Here is a 25231-nt window from a genome sequence, read left to right as displayed (position 1 = left end):
GGCAAGCTTGGGAACCTCAGGAAGGGATGTCCGCTGCATTCCTTGCAAGGCACAATGGAGAAGTCCGTCCGCCTCCAGGCGGAGGTGATAGCGCCAGCATGCCAATGCACCGAGGTCAACACTGTTAGGATGGCAGCTGCCATGGAGGCTTTGGTCCAGGACGTCGCTCCTGCACTGCTGCACAGGTTGAACTCCATCGTTGACGCCATAGTTGGCCTCCAACAGTGTGTACTGAGAGGAATGCGTGGCAGCTCGATCTCCCTCCAGCTTTCCCTTCTCAAGGAGTCAGCCAGGGCCCTCGGGCACCCATAGGGAGAAGGATCAGCAGGTGCGCACCCTGGGACCACCCACCCAGGTGACTCCAGGAGTGCCAAGCCCATCCGAATTCCCTCTTCTTGTGACCCCAGCAGCTCCGACTCCACAGCTCGAGCAGGTTGCCACTGCCACAAAGCAGGTCACCGAAAGCAGGCCAGGGCTCTCCAGGCCTTGGTCCTCCAAAGGATGCCCGCCAAGGTCACCAGCTCTGCTGTGGATGTCTGGGGAGCACCAAGATGTAGCAGCAAGGTTAGAAAGGTTAAGATGATACAGTTGCACAGCCTGGGCATGGGTTTTAATCACTTGTACATAATGTTCACTATTGTCAATAAACTCCCAAAAATGTCCCCCTGCCTATGACTCCTTGTTCTGATGAGCAGTGTTCTTGTCACTCAGATGTAAAATCTTTCTGCACAAGATAAAGGCAGGTGTCTCAGTCCAGGGCCTCTTCCTTGTGCTTCGTGCAGCCTTCAGACCAAAGTGATGGTCCGGCTTCTCACTCCCTGGACTCATTGCTGATGCCTGCACCTCGATGGTGCTCGTCATTGCTGCCAGAATGTTGTGGGCAGGCGCCACAGAGTTCCATCATAAAGGTGCTGAGAGTGCACGGTGTAACATGGGGCTGGCCCTCATCTCTTCAGCATCTGTGACCAGTGATGCTGTGCTCCTGAAGGGCTCAGGTGCTGAAGGCAGACAAAGGGTCAGATGCTTTTAAAAGTTTCATGGCTGTGTCTCTATATGATCCTGAACAAAGAGCGCAAGCCATCTACCCTCAGCCAGACATTCTCAGAGGCTATGTGAAGATCTATGGAGTGTCCACACTGCAGGTCGTCATCATTCTCCTGCAATCCTGTGACTATTAGGGCCTCCACTGCATATCCAAGACAGGGCATTATCACAGAGTACGTGTGCTGCCATAAGCCAGACTGGAGGCAAACATTCATAGATGCAATGCGAGGATCTCATGGTGTCTCCTCATTGCATGTCGTTATCATCCCCCACAAATCTAGCAACTATGAGGGCTGCCCAAGCATGCCTGTCTCATCTGACCAGTGTGAGGGCCTCATCCCTGTCATTGTTGCCTTCGAGGACCTCCTCACCCTCATCAGAGGAGACTTCCAGCTCCTGCATCTCCTCCTCAGCCAACTCATCTCCCCATTGCAACCTGGCGCTGCAAAGGGCACAGTAGGTGACGATGATGCATGACACCCTCTGTGGACTATATTGCAGGGCTCCACCAGACTGGTCCAGGCACTGGGACATCATTTTCAGCATCCTGATGGTTTGCTCCACCAAGTTGAGAGTTGCAGCATGAGCCTCGTTATAACTTCACTCTGCTGCAGTCTGAGGCCGCCGCACAGGTGTCATCAGCCACCTCCTCTGCGGGTAGCCCTTGCCCTCAAGGAGGCATCCCTGCAGCCTCTGTGGACCCCAGAAGATATTGTCCAACTGTTCTGCAGTCCACGAAAACTTTCATTTCTTTGCAGTCTGTGCCCGAGGGGTGAAAAGCTCTGGAGCACTTGGTGGCACTTTGCTGCCTCTGCATTGCTTGAGTGGGCAGATAAGCTTGAGGCCCGATTAAAATCATATCAATGTGGCTTGGCCTGAACTGTCTTAGCTGCAGAGGAATGGTCACTTTATACAAGGTGTCCCTAATGCGTGGCCACTTCCCTCACCCATCGCTCCACCCCCAACCTTGCACATGCTTGTGCGCTACCTTCAATAACAGGGCAGCCTTCCTCCACCCCCAAAATCGCCTTAACTGCAGGGCAGCCTTTGCCCCCTCCCCACCCCCAATGCACCTCAACCTTGAAGGCTGATAGGTATCCCTCGTGCCCGCTCTACAATGTTACTGTGCACTCACCTCAGAGTTCTCCTCAAAGTGCAGCCGCCAAGTGCATGCCTTCTATATGCTGTTGTGAAACATGTCGGCATGCATTCAAGCCGAGATGGGCGGACGATGTGGGGGGGGGGTGGGGTGTGTGTGTGTGTGTGTGTGTGTGTGATGAGTCTGGTGGGCTAGCCTTATAAATTATATGCTGATGTATTACAATGAGATTCCTGACATCCGATGGCAAGAAACACAGCCCACCATCGATGGTCAGAATGGACACTTGCAAACTGGTTTCACGTCGTCGTGAAACCAATTTTTGGCCTTTTCACCAAAATGTCCGCTCATGCCACCAAACACGCCAGACATCAGCAGGCACAGATGATTCTGCCCAAGTTCTCCAGAACATATCACTGGAAGAAAAACAAAATGATGGCAGGGTACATAAAATAGCTGAAATTAGTGGTAGACCAATATGCATTCATGCTGATTTAAACAACGATACTTAAACGTTAAAGGTGGCAAGCGCATTTTCAGGTATTAGTTCTCGGTCTCGTTCCAGGTTGATACGAAGTGATCCAAGTTAAAAGTACATATTAAAATAGTACTTTCAAACTACTTCATCAGGTCTGTAATGTATTCCAACTGCAATAAAGTAATTGGTTCCAGTACATGTACTATCTTAAACTATTAATTTATGCTTTTAGAACTGAACTTTTCTATTGCTTTATTTCGAAGATAAAGCCTCAGTGAACTACAAAATGTGGAATGCTGGTTTACACCTGCAATCCATTCATATCAAGTTCTCAATCTCCATTTCATCACTATGAGGAGAGGCTAAGAAATGGACTTAGTGCTTCCCTGGAGGAAGGGGAAAATGTTAGGCAAAGTCATCATTGATTAGTCTGTGCACCTTCCAGCATCAGATCTCAGAACATCTTTTTTCAGCAGTCAGTTGTTTCTCACCCCCTCAGCCATGTGCGCTAAAGGGAAAAAGACAAGGAGAAAACAAAGACGGTTAAAGAGATCCAACTAATGTACTTACAAGCCCCATCTTCATCATAGTTGCTAAGATCAAGGTTAATTGTTCTGCTAAATTCGAGCACATTGCACCACTGGTCCTTGTTGATCACTTTATACTTAGATTGCTGCATGGAACATAAAATTTAAAGATGCCATAGAATCATTTCACATGTCTTTATGATGCAGAAAAACAAATTGGTTCTACTTTGCTAATATTGTGGCAAAAATACCATTCTTCACCACTCACATTTTACTACACACCTCAATTTAATGGCATACTTCAGTAAGTGTAAAGAGAAGATGCCAAGGTGTTACCAAATCAATTGAACAGTTTTTTTGAGGTTTAAAACTAGGAATTCTCAAGCTATATACACCCCATCGTGTGTGGTCCAATTCATTTGAAACGTGGAATTGTTTGACATTGACATGCAACATTACACTAAGACATTAGTACAAATATTTGAGTGTTTTGATGTAGGAATGTTGCGCAGTAGAAATGGGTGACTGATGACAGGTGTGCCCATGGTGACAGTTATAGCCACATGCAATACATTTAGTAGAAATGGCCTTAATACACTCACATAATATACATGTAAAGCACATTTATCTGTGATTTTAACATGCAAATTGAGCAATGAAGTAAAGCAATCACAATCAAGAAACACTTGCACGCTCTGCTTTTCTTCATTATTTTACCAACAAATGTACAAAGAAGTTAAGTACACATGCAGTAGGAATATGGGCATTGAGATCACGTCTATTGACAGTGTCTATAACTCATTCTTATATAATCAGAAATGCAACTAACCACATCTCAATTCCCAATTGTGGCTAGTGGCAACAAATTGGACAATGTTGATGTAGAAAAAACATTTAAAGGCATTTGAGAAATACATGGGCCGAAAATAAAAAGGAGAGGAGGTATGGTAAGTAAGGAACAGTTGTGATACTACTCAGTCAAATCGCTTGGTGAATGCTCAGTGTCTGGCTTCAAACAAAAAGGTCAGCCACTTGGGCAGGTCTTCTGCAGTTGTTAGCATTATGCAATTACAATCTTCAGGAGAGGAGAATGCTGACGAAGGGTGGAATTAGGTCAAGTTTAACCTTGTGTTTTCTTTGCCCAAAGAAGAGTTTATTTCACAAATAATTCCCACAAAATTGCTATATGATGCCTTTTTTTTCCCCAATGAATTCTATTAATCCTGTTTCTCCTCAACAGTGCTATTTTTAGCTAGACTGGAAATAACTACATTCTTCCATCAAGCACTTGGGTCATGCAACAATAATTTTTAAAAAAACTTTAAACAATTGAAAATTGATCCCATTGTTTGAATTATAGGTAACTGTACATCAATTTTGAAAAATAAATTATACCTAATTTAGTTTCTCTAAATATTTGACATTTTTGGGCAGAGTACATGAAATCTTAGTCATGCAGGAACAGCTTTTACACATTCAACTTAAATATTGCAATAATAGTGGCATAATTAGTTGGAACTAAAAATAGTTCACATTTTAATACCTCAAGGAATTGATGGAAGGCTGGAAAGAGTGGCCAGGTTTTTCCTAGAAGTAGTCCGAGCATGCATTTAGCAGTGCTAATCTCCAAACTGCGCTGATCCTTTTCCTGACAAGAGAAATTATAAACATAAAATATATACAACAGGAGCGCAGGAGGGCATAAGTTAATAAGTCATTTGATTTTCTAAAGATGCCTGGCAACATTTTAGCACCTTGTTTGCACTGCTATATTAATTGGCTGTTTTAATACTTGCATCATAATTATATATGCACGTTTTCACTTATTTCAAGTGCTGATATTTTGGCGCTACATAATTTCTCTCTTGAAATGTTGCACTAAAGTTAACTCATGTAGCTTCCAGACCTAGATCCCTTCCCTAAGAGCAGGCAACATCACAGGCTGCTACCTTTGCTGTGCACTTCAATGATATCAATGAAGAATGATGCATTAGTGCAAGGCAAATTAATTTCTCTCCAGAGTTTTAAAAGCTACACATCAGATACAATATATGGATATTTTTAAAGTTAGTAAGGCAAATTAGTCTGATGAAAGAATTTCTTTTATGTCTGAAGATAATTTGAAAGCTGTGCTAGAATAGATCCTATGCATTTCAGAGGAAATTGGCACGCAGCCACAGAGGAGGTCCTATATGTCAGCCAGTGACTTCAGTAAGTTGTTTCTTGCCACAGCCACTCTGTTAATAGAGAACAAGTCATCAGTTGAAGCTTTCCAGTGAAACTTTAAATTTGGAATACTTAAGAACCATAGAACACTACAGCACAGAAAACAGGCCATTTGGTCCTTCTAGTCTGTGCCGAAATATTATTCCGCTAGTCCCATTGACCTGCACCTAGTCCATAACCCTCCAGACCTCTCCCATCCATGTATCTATCTAATTTATTCTTAAAACTTAAGAGTGAGCCCGCATTTACCACGTCAGATGGTAGCTCGTTCCACACTCTCACCACTCTCTGAATGAAGAAGTTGCCCCTAATGTTCCCCCTAAACCTTTCCCCTTTCACCCTAAAATCATGTCCTCTCGTGTTTATTTCTCCTAATCTAAGTGGAAAGAGCCTACTCGCATTTACTCTGTCTATACCCCTTAGAACTTGAATAAGGTGTTCTTTGTTTGTTACTTCCAAAATGGTCACTGTATGTACACCAAGGATAAGTCAAGAATTCCAGGATAGGCTGTATCCCCTGCAGTATTTCTTTATTGAAATCACCCTCACCTGGGATTGTGCCTAATTCTGGAGCCGTGCCAGCAGCATGTGAAGTCAGCTAGGTTTATTTTCTGTTTCCTGGGTTTCAAACTTCATTGTTATTCTACGGTCCTTTTTGGTTGAGGAAGGGGTCTCTTGATCCTGGGAGCCTTGGCTGGTAAAAGGCCAGAATGGGATCTCCTAGGCAATCAAATAGCGAAGGAGGTGGGTAGAAATTAATGTCCTTCAGCCCCCCTCACCTTTCTTCATGTACTGCAGCTGCTAATGTTTGAAGCATTGATAGGATGGGCAGGGGGCTGTTAGCAGCTCATCAGTATCTGATAAACTGCTGGAATGAGATGTGATCCTCTAATTTCAGCTTTACTGTTTCCAATTCTCTCCAGCTGCTCACCCGTTTTCAGTTGGGTTTTGAATGCTTGGCTCATGCTTCACATCCATTGCTTGCAGTTTGACCAAAGCTACCCTCTTTTGTGGTCATTTTCACACTCTACACCCCAAACTCCCCTGCTCTGCACTTAATACCAGCTTAAATTAAAAATACCTGATTTTGACAGGGGTGGAAAAAAAAAGGATTCCATTACCTGAAGTCAGGTGGTGAAAATTTGAGTGACTGTCTGGTTCGGTGGGAACAAGCATCTCTCTGACCACATGACATCTGAACACACAATGCATGATCACATGGCTAAAGGTTAGGTACCCTGTAATTGACTACTTTTCCCTATGATTTCATGTAAGCAGCTACTGAGCAGAAATTTCCAAGGAACGGGAGGCCACCCATGAGCAGAGAGAGGAAACCAAGAAGTGATAATACAGGAAACCTTGCAACCCTCCCCCAAGTGCTGAGACCGTCCAACATCAGGACCCTCCCCATCGACATGTATGATTTCTACCTCCAGTCATCTGACTGGAATATAAGTGGTCACGATTCTATATGGTGGTGACCCAATGACGTCAGTGAGTGCATTGCTGTGGAAAATTTAATGCGATGTTCGCCATGTAAATAATCTAAAGGCAGCGTCCTTGAGACCCATGCAGCATTTCCAGAGTGTACCACTTATTTCTGTGCAGCTCCTGGTTTTGATGGAAAAGAATGTTCTTAACCCAGCATCCATCAACAAAGAAACTCCTCTACCATTGGGAAAGAGCTAAGTCAGCATTCAATCCCAGTTTTCTCTGCCACTGTGCTAGGGTAAAGCGATCCCCGTTCCATAAACACTATATTGTCCCCCACCCATTGCATCTTGTACTTACTTTAGAGTCCCATGTTTTTTTTAAAAATTCTTTCATGCAATGTGAGCATTGCTGGGAAGGCCATCATTTGTTGCTCATCCCTAATGCCCTTGAGAAAGGTAAAAATGGATTTGGTGCATTGAAAAATATCTGCAGTTCATAACTTGAGTTTGTCCATGGTTTCAAGGTGCAGTTTGTATTTATTACAATGCAGTTATTTAGGTCTGACAATAAGTAACCTCTTTTTGCAGGTTTCAGGTTTTTGGGATGTCCATTTGTACAGCTTTTACTATATTTAAAAGCCCACTGAATGCTCATTCATAGGGAAATGTTACATTACAAGCTGAATTTCAAAACTATAAAGGAGCTTTTAAAACTAGTCTTTGTAAAAACAAAGAGGCAATGAATTTCTTCAAGAGACTGCTACAGGAGGCGAATGATTAATCCATCTTTTTCCTGAGCCCTCTTCTGATGCCACAGCAACTGGTATTGAGAATGACTAGTATGGTGGAAAAAAATCCACCTTTGAAAATGCTGTGTTGTCTAAATTTGCTTCAACAATTTACTCTGATGTTCTCCATCTTTAGAAATTGGGATGCTAATCCTGCTACTTATTTTATTAATAATTTTAAAAAATACAAACCACTTTAGTTTCTGCTGCGTGAGTTCATTTATTTTTATTCATTCATGGGATGTGGGCGCTGCTGGCTAGACCAGCATTTATTGCCCATCCTTAATTGCCCTTAAGAAGGCAGTGGTGAGCTGCCTCCTTGAATTGCTGCAGTCCATGTGGTGTAGATACACCCACGGTGCTGTTAGGGAGGGAGTTCCAGGATTTTGACGAGTCACAGTAAATCAATGGTGATATAATTCCAAGTCAGGATGGTGTGTGACTTGGAGGGGAACTTCCAGGTGGTGGTTTTCCCATCTGTCTGCTGCCCTTGTCCTTCTAGGTGGTAGAGATTGTGGGTTTGGAAGATGGTAAGGAGGATTGGTGAGTTCCTGGAGTACATCTTGTAAATGGTACACACTGCTGCTACTGTGTGTAGGTGGTGGAGGGAGTGAATGTTTGTGGATGTGGTGCCAATCAAGCGGGCTGCTTTGTCCTGAATAGCGTCAAGCTTTTTGAGAGTGCTGTTGGAGCTGCACTCAACCAGGCAAATGGAGAGTATTCCATCACACTACTGACTTGAGTCTTGAACTTGGTGGACAGGCTTTGGGGAGTCAGGTAGTGAATTACTCGCTGCAGAATTTCTAGCCTCTGACCTGCTCTTGTAGCCACAGTATTTATATGGCTTCTGTTCTGTTCAGTTTCTGGTCAATAGAAACCCCCAGGATGTTGATAGTGGGGGAATTCAGTGATGGAAATGCCATTGAATGTAAAGGGACAATGGTTAGATTCTCTCTTGTTGGAGATGGTCATTGCCTGGCACAAATGTTACCTGCCACTTGACAGCCCAAACCTGGATATCGTCCAGGTCTTGCTACATTTGGATATGGGCTGCTTCAGTATCTGAGTCGTCATGAATGGTGCTGAACGTTGCTGCCGAATGCACAAACATCCCCGCTTCTGACCTTAGGATAGAAGGAAGGTCACTGATGAAGCAGCTGAAGATGGTTGGGCCTAGGACACTACCCCGAGGAACTCCTGCAGTGATGCCCTGGAACTGATATGATTGACCACGAACAACCACAACCATCTTCCTTTGTGCTAGGTATAACTCCAACCAGCAGAGAGTATTTTCCCCCTGATTCCCATCGACTCCAGTTTTGCTAGGACTCCTTGATGCCACACTCAGCCAAGTGCTGCCTTGATGTCAAGGGCAGTCAACTCTCACCTCACCTACGGCATTCAGCTCTTTTGCCCATGTTTGAACCAAGTCTGTAATGAGGTCAGGAGCTGAGCGCCCTGACGGAATCCAAACGGAGCACGTGAGCAGGTTATTGCTAAGCAAGTGCCGCTTGATAGCAATGTTGATGACCCCTTCCATTAGCTTACTGATGGAGAATAGACTGATGGGGCAGTAATTGGCCAGGTTGGATTTGTCCTGCTTTTTGTATACAAGACATAACTGAGCAATTTTCCACATTGCCAGGTTGTCGCCAGTGTTATAGCTGTACTGGAACAGCTTGGGTAGGGGCGCGGCACGTTCTGGAGCACAAGTCTTCAGTACTATTATACGATAGGATTTCTTGAGCCTCACCACCAGAAATCTGGGAAAAAACAATTTACTAGCTGTAATATTTTGCACTTCTCAAGTAGTTTGATGGCCAGTTGACAAACGTTTCTTGGCCATTGTTACGTTCTCAACAGCAGGAAAGAAATTAAGCATAGCACTGAAATGGCACAGCCTGTCAACAATGTTCCTCTGACTTTAAAAGATACATTTGTTATCTTAGGTACTGGTCTGTAATCAACATCGGAGATTGGGAATTAGAAAGATTCAATGACAATTTTACAAATTTTCTGCACCATCTACTTAAGTAATCTGCAATAAAGACTGTGGGGCAATAACATTTGCTAACTGCAGGCAGAAGTTGTGTGATCTTCTGTCATTTAATTGAAGATTACATGATCAGACCTCCAGCATTATATTAAACCAGAATGGGCCACCCTAAACCAGATGGAGTCTGTAAAAGTTCAGAAATAACATGGGATAAGTTACTATACTGCAAGGGGGGGAAGGCAAGTTCTGTAGACAATTGAGAGAGGTTTGCAGCAGTAATAACTCTGGATTAAACTAAACAAATTTGTGGTAAAATGGGACTGTATTTTACAGGGCACTGTGATCACACTTGATTTTAATCGGGTGGTTAAGGGGTTAGGGAGGGCTACAACAACTAGCCATGCAACTGTTTCAACAAGGGAAAGGACAGAGCAGAACAGAAGTCTCAGATAATGAGGGAGAGCATTATCAGCAACTGAAGTTACTGACGTGATAATTTCCTGAAACTTATGCTGTACATCAGATTCTGCAATCTTGGTGTGTTATTACAATGCTGGATATCACAAGGAAATATTGAACCAGTTTCTTTTTAAAAAAATGAGTTTGTCTAAATTTACCTGTTTGGAGTCATATTTCCCCCACTGATTATTATTTTTAAAAAGTGTGAAAAATAAATCCGTAAGGGAATGAAGTTTTTATATTTAGTAATAAAAAAACTGACCAACACCCCAAAATCAGATCATTTAGAAACATGGACTGATTTTTGTTTATTCACCTACTCAATTTTTTTGGAAAATATCTCTTTTCTAGCAGCAAAAACAAAGAGCTCTAAGCATCAGGGGAATCATGTTGCTCTCAATAAAAGGAGTGGAGAAGTACTAGGAAAGCCCAGAGTTAAACAACAAAAAAATCTCAGGAGTGGAGTTGGCAAAGAGAGAAACGGGGAAAGAAACGTTCTTTATTTTGAGAAGTCCCACTTTAACCACTGCTATGAGAATTCCTGACAATTTCTCCTCCTCCTTAGTAAAGGTGTACCTAGCCTCTACTCGCCATCTCCTCCTGTAGTTCAGCAAGATTGAAAATAAGCTGCACAAGAATCACCGACGTGAATTTATGTCCTAGCATAATGATGCGGCACTCCGTATGCTCACCTAATCCATCACAAATTGTAACGAGTACAAGTTCCCAAATCTAAATATTTAATCTGTTATCGTGTTTTATCTTGAAATTTGTTGGTTTTTTACTCTAGAAGAGATCTTGCTGGAGGCAATATTCTTTTGATGAAAACACACTTATTTATATACTATTTACAAAAGTTAAGACAGACCAAGACATAGCTGGAGCTACTCTCTCAACTACTTCACACACATCTTCCTACAGTAAGTGACATTATTGTGGCATAGCTACTGAGCATGTGTGTAATAAGCTATTATTCAAGTTAACCCTTTACTCTACATCTTCCCCCCCCACCCAGCCAAGTTCACTTTACACAAACTGTTAACCTCATGTACTATTCACAGTTTCCATCCAACTCTAACCTCTCCTCCCTCCAACTTTACTCTACATTTAAGGCAGGTATAAGAACTTCAGAAATATTGCGATTAAAATAAAATGACTGCCATTTTAAATGCCTCACTCATATCTTAGAAACTATTTCAGTGCACATTTTAGATGAAGGCAATTTTAGTGGCTTGGTGAGCCATTCAAATTTATCAAATAAACAAAGTACACAAAGCTGTTATATATTTCTAAGACAACAGAGCGGGGTTTTCTTTTGAAAAAGGTAAATGTCTATTAGTCTTGGCCTCATGACAAGTTTTGGCACTTCAGTTGTTTTCCTTACAATAGGATCACTTACCCGTGCAAAATCAAAGGCATATCTGTATACAAGTTTAAAATTTGTGGGTTCATTCAACAATGATCTCAAGTAATCTAGTGAACTTCTCAGTTTCTCTGTTGTGTCACATCTAAAATTGAAAAAAGAGAAATAAAATTGAAAAATAATCTTTCACTACACTTTAACATCCAAAACCACATTAGGTTTCCAGATCAAATAACTAACATTTATTTTTGCAAAGTCAATGGTGAGAGACGCAGCAGGAAGGGCAAAGGAAGGGCAAGGGGGGGGCGGAGAAGGGCTCTGCATCATCCCCCCGCCCCCCCATGATGTCAAGAGGTGAGGTAGGGAGAGGGGAAGATGAGATGAGGAGGAGAGGAGTGGGAGCAGGGGAGGGGCAGGATCAAGGACCATTTCTGCTAGTTGGGAGAGTCAAATTATTGAGCACTGCCTATTTGAGCCATAGTTTAAGAGCGAAGTTGGGAAACATTCCTACACGCAGTGGTAAGAAGTTTGGAACTCTCTTCCACAAATGACAATCGATCAGGAATTCTAAATTGGAGATTGATGGATTTTAGTTAACCAAAGGTATTAAGGGATATGAGGCAAAGGCTGGTAGATAGGAATTAGGTTGCAGGTCAGTCAAGATCTCACTGAATGGCAGAACAGGTTCAAGGAGCTAAATGGCCAATTTCCATTCCTATGCTTGGAGAACGTTTGAAAATATTGTGCTCACTTCACACAAGGGCTGTTATTGCTAGAGAATGGAACCCTTCCCATTTTAGGCAGCCAGTATTGGTAATAAGTGCTCTTAGGTTAAGTATCCAGGTTCAAAGTATTGTCTCAATTCCGGGAACATGCTTCATCCCCAACTGCAGAACAGCACTACCTTTTCCTCATTTCCCATACAACCATCCTTTAGTCTTGGAGTGAGATTGCCAATTACAACTGGATTAGGTATAATTGTGTGTTGCCGGTCAATACTCATTAGGAATTGATGGAGTTTAGAAGGATGAGGGGGGATCTGATTGAAACTTACAGAATACTGAAAGGCCTGGATAGAGTGGACGTGAGGAAGATGTTTCATTAGTAGGAGAGACTAGGACCCGAGGGCACAGCCTCAGAACAGAGATGAGGAGAAACTTCTTTAGCCAGAGAGTGGTGAATCTATGGAATTCTTTGCCACAGAAGGCTGTGGAGGCCAGGTCATTGAGTGTATTTAAGACCGGGATAGATAGTTTCTTGATTGGTAAGGGGATCAAAGGTTACAGGGAGAAGGCGGGAGAACGGGGTTGAGAAACTTATCAGCCATGATTGAATGGTGGAGCAGACTCGATGGGCTGATTGGCCTAATATCTGCTCCTATGTCTTATGGTCTTATACTGCCCAAACACATCTCATAGTTGACCCTTCCACTAGCAGAGAAGATAGCATGAATCTAACAGTGTTGCAGGCATGAAGAATTGCAATATCCTCATGTTTTACTTAAATTTTTCTTAATACAGAGACATAAAAAGACATTCTGAAGAGGTGCAGTTGAAATCTCTGTGATTTTAAAATTTAACCATTGGTATAGCCATTAAAAGGTTTAAATATTAATCAATCTTAATAGATGACATAATGCATAATCTTCAGGCGAATTGACAACTATTTCAAAATAAAAACAAATTAAACCAGAAGCATTTCATACTGTAATAAGGTCATTCCCTTCAACCATTCTTGTAGGGTGAAATAGCCCATGCTCTGGGCATCCAACTTCCAGGCAAGCACCAACATCACCACCTAAAATAAGTACAACAGATCAATAATAGTGTAAGAATACAGATTCTTGTTTTAAAAAGGCTGCCCTGCAATCAGAATCCCTTGAATATATTTAATAGTTGTATTATTTAAATGAAGTTTGATATTCACTTTGGGTATCAGACACTGCTATAATTGAGATCATTTACATGCAACAGCATAGCCCAAGTCATTAACTGAAGACAGAAAAACATCCCCTGAAGACATTTTGCATTCAACACTTCTATTCCTTTCATTTACCACCACAAAATAGTGCAAATTGAACAAGTATTTTCCAAATTAATGGCTTATAAAAATGCGAAATACCCTGAACTTCCAATGAGAGTACTTCTAATAGTGCTACATTCTAATTGAAACCTCCTCCAAAAAAGGTGAAAAAGCTGTTTGCATAAATGCCATTTTGATCGATATAACGATTGCTACTGATTGCTAAAGTGTCTACAAGTTCCCCAACCATAGTATTGCAGAAAATAAAAGGACAGTGTCAATCCACTGTGTTCTGATAATAGCTCTGATCAAGGCTTTTGTTTTGCAGGAATATTTTTATCTAAAAAAGGACAGGAGCTATTAACTTTGTATAGATTTCTCAGGATGAAGAACAGTGTCCAGGAAAATGACCAATTTCTAAAAATCAGGAATAACAAACAATTAGGCTTAGGATCCTTTAATTCCTATAGAGCTTCGAATGAAAATATGGTTGAGGACAAAACCCACCACAATTATGACCCAACAGTGAGCAATGCAATTATTGATTTAAAGTACTGCAACTGAAACATCTTGAATTAGTGATTTAGATTTTTTAAGATGCTATTGTAGGCAGGCTCAGCAACATTTCCCAAGCAGGTCTCCAGCATTATTCCTCTCTGTAAATCAGAATATTAAAAAAATCAAATGGAGAGAGAGAAAGACAACTGACAAGTTTTTGTAAAAAGTTTTGATTGTAAAGGAGATTCATTCAACAAGGGGGGCATGGGACAGGCGTTGGAAGGGAGAGATTGGTGGAGAAAAAAGTAGATTTGCAACCCTATTATTAGTTGATTGTTGTTTGGTCACACAAACACTCAAACCGTTCTAGTCTCTTGGAACACTCACTCATTCTACAAACATAATAGGCTTAATACAATTAGTTAGATGAGTAATTGAAGGAAAAGGCAGAACAAAGGAAACTGGAAACTAGCGGGGCACACAAGATTAGGACGATTGCCTGTGTGGGGGATAAACATCAACTATTAAGACTGAAAGCTCTACAAGAGTTACATCTTATTAAGACTGAAAGGCCTGTTTCCATGTTGTTATCTCTATGCAATTCTATGACCGGAGTGGGCAAAGAAAGATAAATACATAATAAACATAATAGCTGGCTGCTTTCATGGGAACTCTTGGTTTGCTCCAATGTTAGTGCCAAGGATATTTATAGAGTAACCATCTAAGGATGCAGCTTTCCTGTAGAACTACACATTAATTATCCTTATTTGAAGAATCGATTGGCAAGAACACCTTTTGTGGGCTGCACCGGGAGACGGTGGTGTCGTGGCAATGTCACTGGACTAGTAATCCAGAGGTCCAGATTAATGCTCTGGGAACATGGGTTTAAACCCCACCAATGCAGCTGGCGGAATGCAAATTCAATTTAGAAAATCTGGAATTGAAAGATAGCTTCAGTAATGGTGGCCATGAAATTATCATCGATTGTCGTAAAAACCGATCTGGTTCACTTATGTCCTTTAGGGGACAAAATTTCCAATCCTTGCCTGGTCTGGCCTACATGCGTCCCCAGGCCCACAGCAATGTGGCTGGCTCTTAACTACCCTCTTAAATGGCCTAGCAAGCCACTCAGTTCAAGGTAATTAGGCAACAAATGCTGGCCTTGCCAGCGATGCCCACATCTCATGAAAGAATAAATTAATTTTGTATTCAGTCAGGAGAAATAAGACCACAGAGTGAAACAGTCCCACTTTCAGGGAGCAAATTTGTAGCCACCTGCATGGACTGTTTTGCCTTCCATCACTTAGGGGCATGTGAGGAGACAAGCGACTACGCAAGAGTGAGACGGAAACTTTAGCGAATTAGGTTCACGTGGGAATTCGGTGTATGGGGGAAAAGAGGCGTGGTATACATAGAAATTATTTTAAGTTAATTGAGTAATTAAATTAAGTTAACTAAATAAATAAGTAACAATGGCAGAACAGGTGATATTTTGCAGCTATGGAACGTGGGAGCTTTTGGACACCAAGGCAATCCATGACAAACATGTCTGCAGAAAATGTAAGCAGCGAGAGGAAATCTAGATCGGGAAGTCGAACTGCAGACACTGCGTAACATAAGGTGGGGGGAGGGGCGGAGAAATAACTGGACACTTTATTCCAGAAGATGCTCTCATCACTTAGAATAGGATCTTCTGATTTGGTCAGTGGTCAGGGAAAGGAGGATGTGACCATGAATGAGGCAGGTAAAGGGACTGAGCAGATGGTAGTGGAGGAGCCTCAGACTTTGCAATTGTCAAACAGGTTTGAGGTGCTTACAATCTGTGTGGACAAAAGTGAGGTCTGCAAGATGGATAAGCAGGCTGGCCATGGCACCATGGTACAGAAAGCCGTTCAAGCTGGGGGACCAAACAGGAAAGCAAAGGTAGTAGGGGGCAGTATAGTGAGGGGGATTGGCATTGTTCTCTGTGGCAAAGAGCAAGAATCCAAAGGCTTTGTTACCTGCCCAGCGCCAGGGTTCAGGACATCTGCTCAGGGCTGGAAGGAACTTGCAGTGGGAGGGAGAGGATCCAATCATTGTGGTCCAACAACATAGGCAGGACAAGGAAGGAGGTTCTGCATAGTCAGTATGAGAAGCTAGGTACCAAATTAAGAAGCAGAACCTCAAAAGGTAATAATTTCTGGATTATTACCTGAGCCACGTGCAAATTGGCATAGGGCAAATAACATTAGGAGAGAGAGGAATGCATGGCTCAAAGACTGGTGAGAAAGAAGTGGGGTTTCAGTTCGTGGGGCACTGGCACCTGAACTGGGGAATGTGGGGACTGTACCGTCGAGACGGTCTACGCCTGAACCATGCTGTGACGAGTGTTCTTGCGGATCACAACTAGGGGAGCAGAGGGGGCTTTAAATTAAACAAGGGGATGTTGGTGGGGGTAAGGAAACAAGCTTGGGTAGACGTGGCAAAATAAGGGGTAGATTCAAGGTAGGAGATCATAATAGTAATACAGGAAATGAGAATTATAGAATAGCAGGAAGGGACAGAGAGGTAAAAACCTAAGAATAACCAACAGTCAAGACTACATGTCACAAAGATAACAGAAAGACAAAACTAAAGGCTTTGTATCTGAATGCGCACAGCATACATAACAAAGTAAATGAACTGATAGGACATTGAAGTAAATAAATATGATCTGATAGCCATTACGGAGACGTGATTGGAGGGTGACAAGGATTGGGTCCTGAACTTTGAGGGGCATAAGGCGTTCAAAAAGAATAGGAAGCTAAGTGAAAGTGCAGGGGTAGCACTTTTGAAGAAGGATGGCATTGGTGCAATAGTTAAAGATGACCTTGGTTCAGATCATCAGGATGCAGAATCAGTTTGAGTAGAGATGAGGAATAGTAGGGGAAAGAAGTCAAGTGGGAGTGGTCTACAGACTCCCTAACAGTAATCATAATGCAGGACAAAAATATTCAATAAGAAATATTAGTGCTTGCGATAAAGGGACGGCAATAATGGGTGATTTTAATCTACATATAAACAGGAAAAATCAGGTTGGCAGTTGTAGCCTGGACAAGGAGTTCATGGAATGCTTTTGGGATAGTTCTTTTTAGAACAGCGCATTCTGGAACCAATCTGAGAGCAGGTTATATTAGGCTCGGTATTGTGTAATGTGACAGCATTAATTAATTACCTCAGAGTGAAAGCACCCCTGGGTAGCTGCGGCCACAATATGATTGCACTTTACATCTGGCTTGAAAGGGAGAAGAATGGGTCTAAGACTAGTATTTTGAACTTAAATAAGAGCAACTATGTGGGCATGAAAGCTGAGCTAGCTGAAGTGAACTGGGAGACTAGGCTAGGGGGTAGATCAATAGAGAAGTAGTGGCAGACATTTAAGGGGACATTTCAGAATACTCATTCTAAGTATATTCCTACTATAAAGAAAATTTTTAAAGGAGAGGACCTACCATCCATGGTTAGTTAAAGAAGTTAAGGCAAGCATCAAACTTAAGGAAAAAGCATGTAACTGGTGCAAAGATGAGTGGCAGGTCAGATGATGGGTCAGAATATAAACAACAGCAAAGAATAACTAAAAGGTTAATCAGGAGAAAGAAATTAGAGTATGTGAAGCTAGCTAAAAATGTAAAAATGGATAGCAAGAATTTCTACAGGCATTTAAAAAAGGGAAAAAGTAAAGTGAGTGTTGGTCCTCTGGAGAGTGACAATGGAGGGTTAATTGTAGATAACAAGGAAATGATGGATGAAATGAACAAATATTTTGCTTCTGTCTTCACTACAGAGGATACAAAATACATTCCAGTAATAGCTGTAAAATCAGGAGGTGGAAGGGAGGGGGGAAATTTGGTGAAATTATAATCATCAGGGAAGCAATACTGAGCAAACTGATGGTGCTGCAGGCTGACAAATCTCCAGGTCCTGATGGGTTTCACCCTATGGTCTTAAAAAAGATGGCTAATGAGGTAGTAGATGCGTTGGTGTTAATTTTCCAAAATTCGCTAGATTCTGGAAAGGCTCCATCAGGCTGGAAAGTACCAAATATAAACCCTCTGTTCAAGAAGGGAGGGAAGCAGAAAACAGGAAACTATAGGCCAGTTATCTTGATGGCTGTTGTAAGGAAGGTGTTAGAATCAATCATTAAGGTGGTTATAGCTGGGCACGTAGAGGGACTCAAGGTAATTGGAAAGAGTCAGCATGGTTTTGGAGATCATGTTTAACCAATTTATTGAAGTTCTTTGAAGGAGTTACATGCACTGGATGAAGGGGAGCCAGTAGACGTGCTGTACTTGGATCTCCAGAAGGCATTTGATAAGGTGCCACATCAAAGGTCATTGTGGAAAATAAAAGCTCATGATGTAGGGGGTAACATGTTGGCAGGGATAGAAGATTGGCTGGCTGGCAGAAAACAGAGTATGCATAAATGGGTCTTTGTCTCATTGGCAGGACGTGATGAATGGAGTCTTTAGGGGTCTGTGCTGGGGCCTCAACATTTTACAATTTGTATCAATGACTCAGATAAGGGGAGTGAAAGCATGGTGGTTAAATTTGCAGATGACACAGAGATAGGTAGAAAAGTATGTTGTGAAGAAATCATGAGGCTGCAGATGGATACAGATAAGTTGAGTGAGTGGGCAAAATCTGGCAGGTGGAGTATAATGTGGGAAAATGTTAAGTTATTCACTTTGGCAGGAAGAATAAAAAAGAATATCACTTAAATGGAGAAGGCTGCAGAATTCCAAGGTGCAGAGTGGTCTAGGTGTTCTCATGCATGAGACACAAAAAGTTAGTTTGTAGGTATAGTAAGTAATTAAGAAGGCCAATGGAATGCCATCCTTTATTACAAGAGGAATTGAACATAAAAGTGAGGGTCTTATGCTTCAGTTATACAGGGCATTGGCGAGGCCACATCTTGAATACTGTGTGCAGTTTTGGTCTCCTTATTTAAGGAAGGATGTAAATGAATTGGAGGCGGTTCAGAGGAGATTTACTACATTGATACCTGGAATGAGTGGGTTGTCTTATGAGGAAAGATTAGACAGAATCAGCTCATTTCCACTGGAGCTTAGAAGAGTGAGGGGTGACTTAATTGAAGTATAAAAGATCCTGAACGGTATTAACAAGGTGGACATGGAAAGGATGTTTCCTTTTGTGGGTGAGTCCTGAACTAGGAGTCACTGTCTTAAAATTAGGGTTTGCCCTTTTAGGACAGAGATGAGGAGATATTTTCTCAGAGGATTGTGCAACTTTGGAACACACTGCCTCAGAAGGCGGTGGAGGCGGGGTCATTGAATATTTATAAGGCAGGGATAGATAGATTCTTCTTAGGCATGGGAATCAAAGGTTATCCGGGTGAATGGGAATGTGGAATTTGAAACAAACAGATCAGTCACGATTTTATTGAATGATGGGGCAGGCTCGAGCGGCCAAATGGCCTACTTCTGCTCCTATTTTTTATGTTCTAGGCAGGTGCAGTCTTAGTTGTACATCTTATGCCATATAGCTGTGAGCATCCAAGCTTCATGTTCAATTTCCTAAAATGCTGAAAAGGGGGTTTTTAGAGATCACAAATATGGAAAGTGATGAAATATACACACATACATGCATGCATGCCCACAAAAATAATTTTATACAGCAAAAATTGAACAGCAATGCTTAAAGTAAAATTAATAAGTCTCAAGATACATCTTTTCACTGTTCTACTACTGATTTATTTTCCCCACCACCCTACCACCCCCTGCAACCCAAAAGCACTTACATTTTCAGGTTCAACTCCAATGTCTTCACAGAATTTCTCCATGTCTTCAGGGCCTATAACATCATCACTACCTGCAACATAGCAAAGTACTTAGATACATGGTTGCAATATATCTCAAAAGCAATCTCAGGCAGCAATGACCAGTCTTTCCAAACAGATTTCTGTTGCTGTCAAATAGCCTTAATTTTGTAATATTCTATCAGCAATCTAATTTGAAAGCAGTTTCAAAACAGGTGCAGACAATTGAATTGTTGTCATATGCCTATTTGGGATTTAGTAACAAAAGGGCAACATCAAAGTCCATTATATAAGACTATATTTATTATTTGTTCTGTTAGATTTCTGGGTCAAAATTAAACTTGGCTACATACATGCACATTTTTGGAATGTTACTATTTTTACAGGGCCAGGAATATTTGACTTTTAAGCAAATAGGTGCATTGGACATGTTGTGAGCATGTCCAATGTGTGATGCTATCACAAAACATGTGATTTAGCCACTCTGGTGTCTGTCTCTCTAATCTTGCATATTGAGTGGAACTTGTAAAGTGCAAAAACCTTTTCAACAAAAGGCAGTAGGGGCCGTGACGAACAACAAAATAAGGTATCTCCCAAATGACCTGCTAGGATAAGAACGTAAATAGGTGGAGTAGGCCATTCGGCCCCGAGTCTGCTCTGCCAGTCAATATCATGGCTGATCTGACGTGGCCTTAACTCCACTTTCCTGCCCATCTCCCATAACCCTCGACTCCTGTGTCAATCAAAAATCAGTCTAACTCAGCTCTGAATATATTCAATGACCATGGCTCACTGGGAAAGGCTGACAACCCAGAGAGAATAAATTCTTCCTCAACTCCTCTTAAATGGAAGACCCCTTATTTTGAATCTCGGCCTCCTAGTGCTAGATAGCCCCACAACAGGAACCATCCTCTCAGCATCTAACCTGTCAAGTCCCCTTAGAATCTATGTTTCAATAAGGTCACCTCCCATTCTTTTAAACGTCAATGAGAATTGGCCCAACCTGCTTAAACTTTCCTCAGAAGACAACCCCTTAATCCCAGGAATCAGTCAAGCAAATCTTCTCTGAACTGCCTCCAATGCAAGTATATCCCTCCTTACGTAAGGTGACCAAAACTGTACACAGTACTCTACATGTGTGGTCTCACCACTACCCTGTATAACTGTAGCAATACTTCCCTACTTTTATACTCTTATCCCCTTGCAGTAAAGGTCAATACTCTTATCCCCTTGCAATAAAGGCCAATATGGCGTGGATTTCTTGAAATGTGTACAGGAGAACTTTTTAGGTCAATATGTAGAGGGTCCAACAAGGGACAGCGCAGTGCTGGACCTAATTCCGGGGAATGAAGCCAGACAGGTAGCTGAGGTGGTGGTGGGAGAGCATTTTAGTGAAAGAAACCACAACATGGTACAATTTAAGCTGGCTATGGACAAAGAAATAGACAAGTTGCAAAAAAAAATTTTGGATTTGGGGAGAGCGGATTTTAGTAAAATAAGGCAGGATCTGGCCAAGGTAGACTGGGAACAGCTACTTGTGGGGAAATCTACAGACAAGCAGTGGGGGGGCATTCAAAAAGGAAATGGGGAGGGTACAGGCTCAACATGTTCCCTCTAGGGTGATAGGAAGGAGTAACAAGCCCAGAGAACCATGGATGACCAGAGATATTCAGGTTACGATGAGAAGGGAAAGAGAGGCTTTTAGCAGGTACAAGGGGAGCAAATCAGCGGAGGCATTAGTGGAGTACAGAAAGTGCAGGGTGGAGCTTAAGAAAGCAATTAGGAGAGCAAAGGGGGGATATGAGAAAGCTCTGGCTGGTAAAAGTAGGGAAAATCCCAAGATATTCTACAAGTATATCAATGGGAAGAGGATAACCAGAGAAAGAGTAGGGCCCATAAGGGACCAAGGGGGCAATCTATGGGTGGAGCTGGAGGACATCGGTAGAGTGTTGAACGAATACTTCACGTCCGTCTTCACCCAACAGAATGAGGATGAAGGTATGGAACTCAGGGAGAGAGACTGAGGTTCTTGAGCAAATTGATATAGGGAGTGACAAGGTATTGGAGGTTTTGGCAGGCGTAAAAGTGAACAAATCTCCAGGTCTGAATGATTTGTGTTCTAGACTGCTGAGGGAGGCAAGGGAGGAGATTGCAGGGGCTCTGACCCAAATTTTTAATTCTTCTCTGGCCATGGGGGAGGTGCCAGAGGACTGGAAAACAGCTAACGTGGTTCCGCTATTTAAGAAGGGTTGTAGAGATAAGCCAGGGAACTGCAGACCAGTGAGTCTCACGTCAGTGGTAGGGAAACTATTGGAGAAAATTCTGAAGGAGAGAATCTATCTCCACTAGGAGAGGCAAGGTTTGATCAGGGATAGTCAGCATGGCTTTGTCAGAGGGAGGTCATGCCTAATAAATTTGAAAGAATTTTTTGAGGAGGTGACCAGGTGTGTAGATGAGGGTAGTGCAGTTGATGTAGTTTATATGGATTTCAGCAAAGCCTTTGACAAGGTCCCACATGGGAGACTTATAAAGAAGGCAAATGCACATGGAGATACAGGGTAATTTGATAAGCTGGATTCAAAGTTGGCTTAGTTGTAGGAGGCAGAGGGTGATGACAGAAGGATGCTTTAGTGACTGGAAGCCAGTGTCCAGTGGCGTACCACAGGGATCTGTGCTGGGTCCCCTATTATTTGTCATTTATATAAACGACATAGATGACTATGTGGGGGGTAGGATTAGTAAGTTTGCGGACGACACAAAGATTGGCCAGGTGGTTAACAGTGAGGTTGGGTGTCTTGGGCTACAGGAAGATATAGACGGCATGATCAAATGGGCAGATAAGTGGCAGATGGAATTTAACCCTGAAAAGTGTGAGGTGATACACTTTGGAAGGAGTAATTTGACAAGCAAGTATTCAATGAACGGCATGACACTAGGAAGTCCTGAGGAACAAAGGGACCTTGGCGTGGGTGTCCATAGATCTCTGAAGGCGGAGGGGCATGTTAGTGGGGTGGTGAAAAAGGCATATTGAACACTTGCCTTTATCATTCGAGGCATAGATTACAAAAGTAGGGAGGTCATGTTGGAGTTGTATAGAGCCTTGGCGAGGCCACAGCTGGAGTACTGAGTACAGTTCTGGTCGCCACATTATGGGAAGGATGTGATTGCACTGGAGGGGGTGCAAAGGAGATTCACCAGGATGATGCCTGGGATGAAGCATTTAAGTTATGAAGAGAGAGGTTGGATAGACTTGGGTTGTTTTCGTCGCAGCAGAGAAGACTGAGGGGGTGACCTGATCGAGGTGTACAAGATTATGAGGGGCATGGACAGGGTGGATAGGGAGCAGCTGTTCCCCTTAGTTGAAGGGTCAGTCATGATGGGACACAAGTTCAAAGTGAGGGGCAGGAGGTTTAGAGGGGATGAGAGGAAAAGTTTTCACCCAGAGGGTGGAGACGGTCTGGAATGCACTGCCTGGGAGGGTGGAGGAGGCAGGTTGCGTCACATCCTTTAACAAGTACCTGGATGAGCACTTGGCACATCATAACATTCAAGGCTATGGGAGAAGTGCTGGTAAATGGGATTAGGTAGGAAGGTCAAGTGTTTCTCACGTGTCGGTGCAGACTCGATGGGCTGAAGGGCCTCTTCTGCACCGTGATTCTGTGATTCGCCTCACAACTTGCTTTCCTACCTATCTTCGGATTGTCAACAAATATGGCTACAATTCAGTCATTTACTTCATCCAAGTCATTAATATACATCATAAATAGTTCAGGCTCCAGAAATGACCCCTGTGGGACCCCACTAGTTATAGTTTGCCAACCTGTAAATGACCCATTTATCCGAATTGGTGTTTCCTATTCGTTAGCCAGTCCTCTATCCACGCTAATAACACCCTCAACACCATTAGTTCTTACCTTGTGTAACCTTTTAATTGGCACTTCATAGAATGTCTTTTGGAAAATCAAATACACTACATCTACTGCTTCCCCTTTATCCAACCTGTTTGTAGGCTATACTGGCTTTGGCAATTCTTGCATAAGCCTCTTCATCGGTATAGAGACATAGAAACTAGGAGGAGGAGTGGGCCATTTGGCCCTTTGAGCCTGCTCCGCCATTCATTATGATCATGGCTGATCATCCAACTCAATAGCCTGCTCCCACTTTCTCCCCATATCCATTGATCCCTTTCGCCCCAAGAGCTATATCTAACTCCTTCTTGAAAACATACAATGTTTTGGCCTCAACTACTTTGTGGTAACGAATTCCACAGGCTCACCACTCTCCTAAATGGTCTACCCCGTATCCTCAGACTGTGAGCCCTGGTTCTGGGCTCCCCCACCATCGAGAACATCCTTCCTGCATCTGTCCTGTCTAGTCCTGTTAGAATTTTATAGGTTTCTATGAGGTCCCCCCCCTCATTCTTCCGAACTCCAGCGAATATAATCCTAACCGACTCGATCTCTCCTCATATGTCAGTCCCGCCATCCCAGGAATCAGTCTGGTAAACCTTCGCTGCACTCCCTCTATAGCAAGTACAGCCTTCCTCAGATAAGGAGACCAAAACTGCAAACAATATTCCAAGCGTGGTCTCACCAAGGCCCCGTACAACTGCAGCAAGACATCTCTGTTCCTGTACTCGAATCCTCTGGCTACGAAGGCCAATGTACCATCTGCCTTCTTTACCGCCTGCTGCACCTGCATGCTTAGCTTCAGCAACTGGTGTACAAGGACACCCAGATCTCGTTACATATTCCCCTCTCTCAATTTATCGCCATTCAGATAATAATCTGCCTTCCTGTTTTTGCGACCAAAGTGGATAGCCTCACATTTATCCACATTATACTGCATCTGCCATGCATTTGCCCATTCACTCAGCTTGTCCAAATCACACTGAAGCATCTCTGCATCCTCCTCACAGCTCATCCTCCCACCCAGCTTTGCGTCATCTGCAAATTTGGAGACATGACATTTTGTTCCCTAATCTAAATCATTATATATATTGTGAATAACGGGTCCCAGTGCCGTTCCTTGCGGTACCCCACTAGTCACTGCCTGCCATTCGGAAAAAGACCCATTTATTCCTACTCTTTGCTTCCTGTCTGCCAACCAGTTTTCTATCCATCTCAATACACTACCCCCAATCCCATGCAGTTTAATTTTACATGCCAATCTCTTATATGGGACTTTGTCGAAAGCCTTCTGAAAGTCCAAATAAACCACATCCACTGGCTCCCCCTCATCAACTCTACTAGCTACATTCTCGAAAAATTCCAGTAGATTTGTCAAGCATGATTTCTCTTTCATAAATCCATGCTGACGCTGTCTGATTCTGCCACTGTTTTCCCACATGCTCAGCTATTAAATCTTTTATAATGGACTCGAGAATTTTCCCCACTACCAACATCAGGCTGACTGGTCTATAATTCCCTGTTTTCTCTCTGCCTCCCTTTTTAAATAGTGGGGTTACATTAGTTACTCTCCAATCTGTAGGAACTGTTCCAGAG

The 25231-nt window shown here is 42.6% G+C and overlaps 1 protein-coding gene across 13 annotated transcripts in view; it reads right to left on the bottom strand.

Annotated features, from left to right (window-relative positions):
* Positions 1 to 25231, bottom strand: part of dcun1d4 (DCN1, defective in cullin neddylation 1, domain containing 4 (S. cerevisiae)) — a 117399-nt gene that overhangs the window by 24856 nt on the left and 67312 nt on the right. For 7 of the 13 annotated variants that reach the window (XM_078547665.1, XM_078547676.1, XM_078547730.1 and 4 more), the window contains 6 exons: positions 19710 to 19780; positions 13119 to 13210; positions 11450 to 11558; positions 4692 to 4796; positions 3192 to 3294; positions 2338 to 2559 (listed from right to left, as the gene is read on the bottom strand). In XM_078547665.1, the coding sequence (XP_078403791.1) occupies positions 2417 to 2559; positions 3192 to 3294; positions 4692 to 4796; positions 11450 to 11558; positions 13119 to 13210; positions 19710 to 19780 (623 nt within the window). In that variant the 3' untranslated portion in view covers positions 2338 to 2416. Of the gene's footprint in view, positions 1 to 2337; positions 2560 to 2856; positions 3130 to 3191; positions 3295 to 4691; positions 4797 to 8877; positions 9359 to 11449; positions 11559 to 13118; positions 13211 to 19709; positions 19781 to 25231 lie in introns of those variants that run through there. The other 6 variants (XM_078547712.1, XM_078547695.1, XM_078547721.1 and 3 more) reach the window with 4 other exon arrangements.

This window comes from Cetorhinus maximus, chromosome 1 (assembly GCF_964194155.1).
Source record: "Cetorhinus maximus chromosome 1, sCetMax3.hap1.1, whole genome shotgun sequence".
NCBI classification, from domain to species: domain Eukaryota; kingdom Metazoa; phylum Chordata; class Chondrichthyes; order Lamniformes; family Cetorhinidae; genus Cetorhinus; species Cetorhinus maximus.
This window is presented reverse-complemented; position numbering and strand designations above follow the sequence as displayed.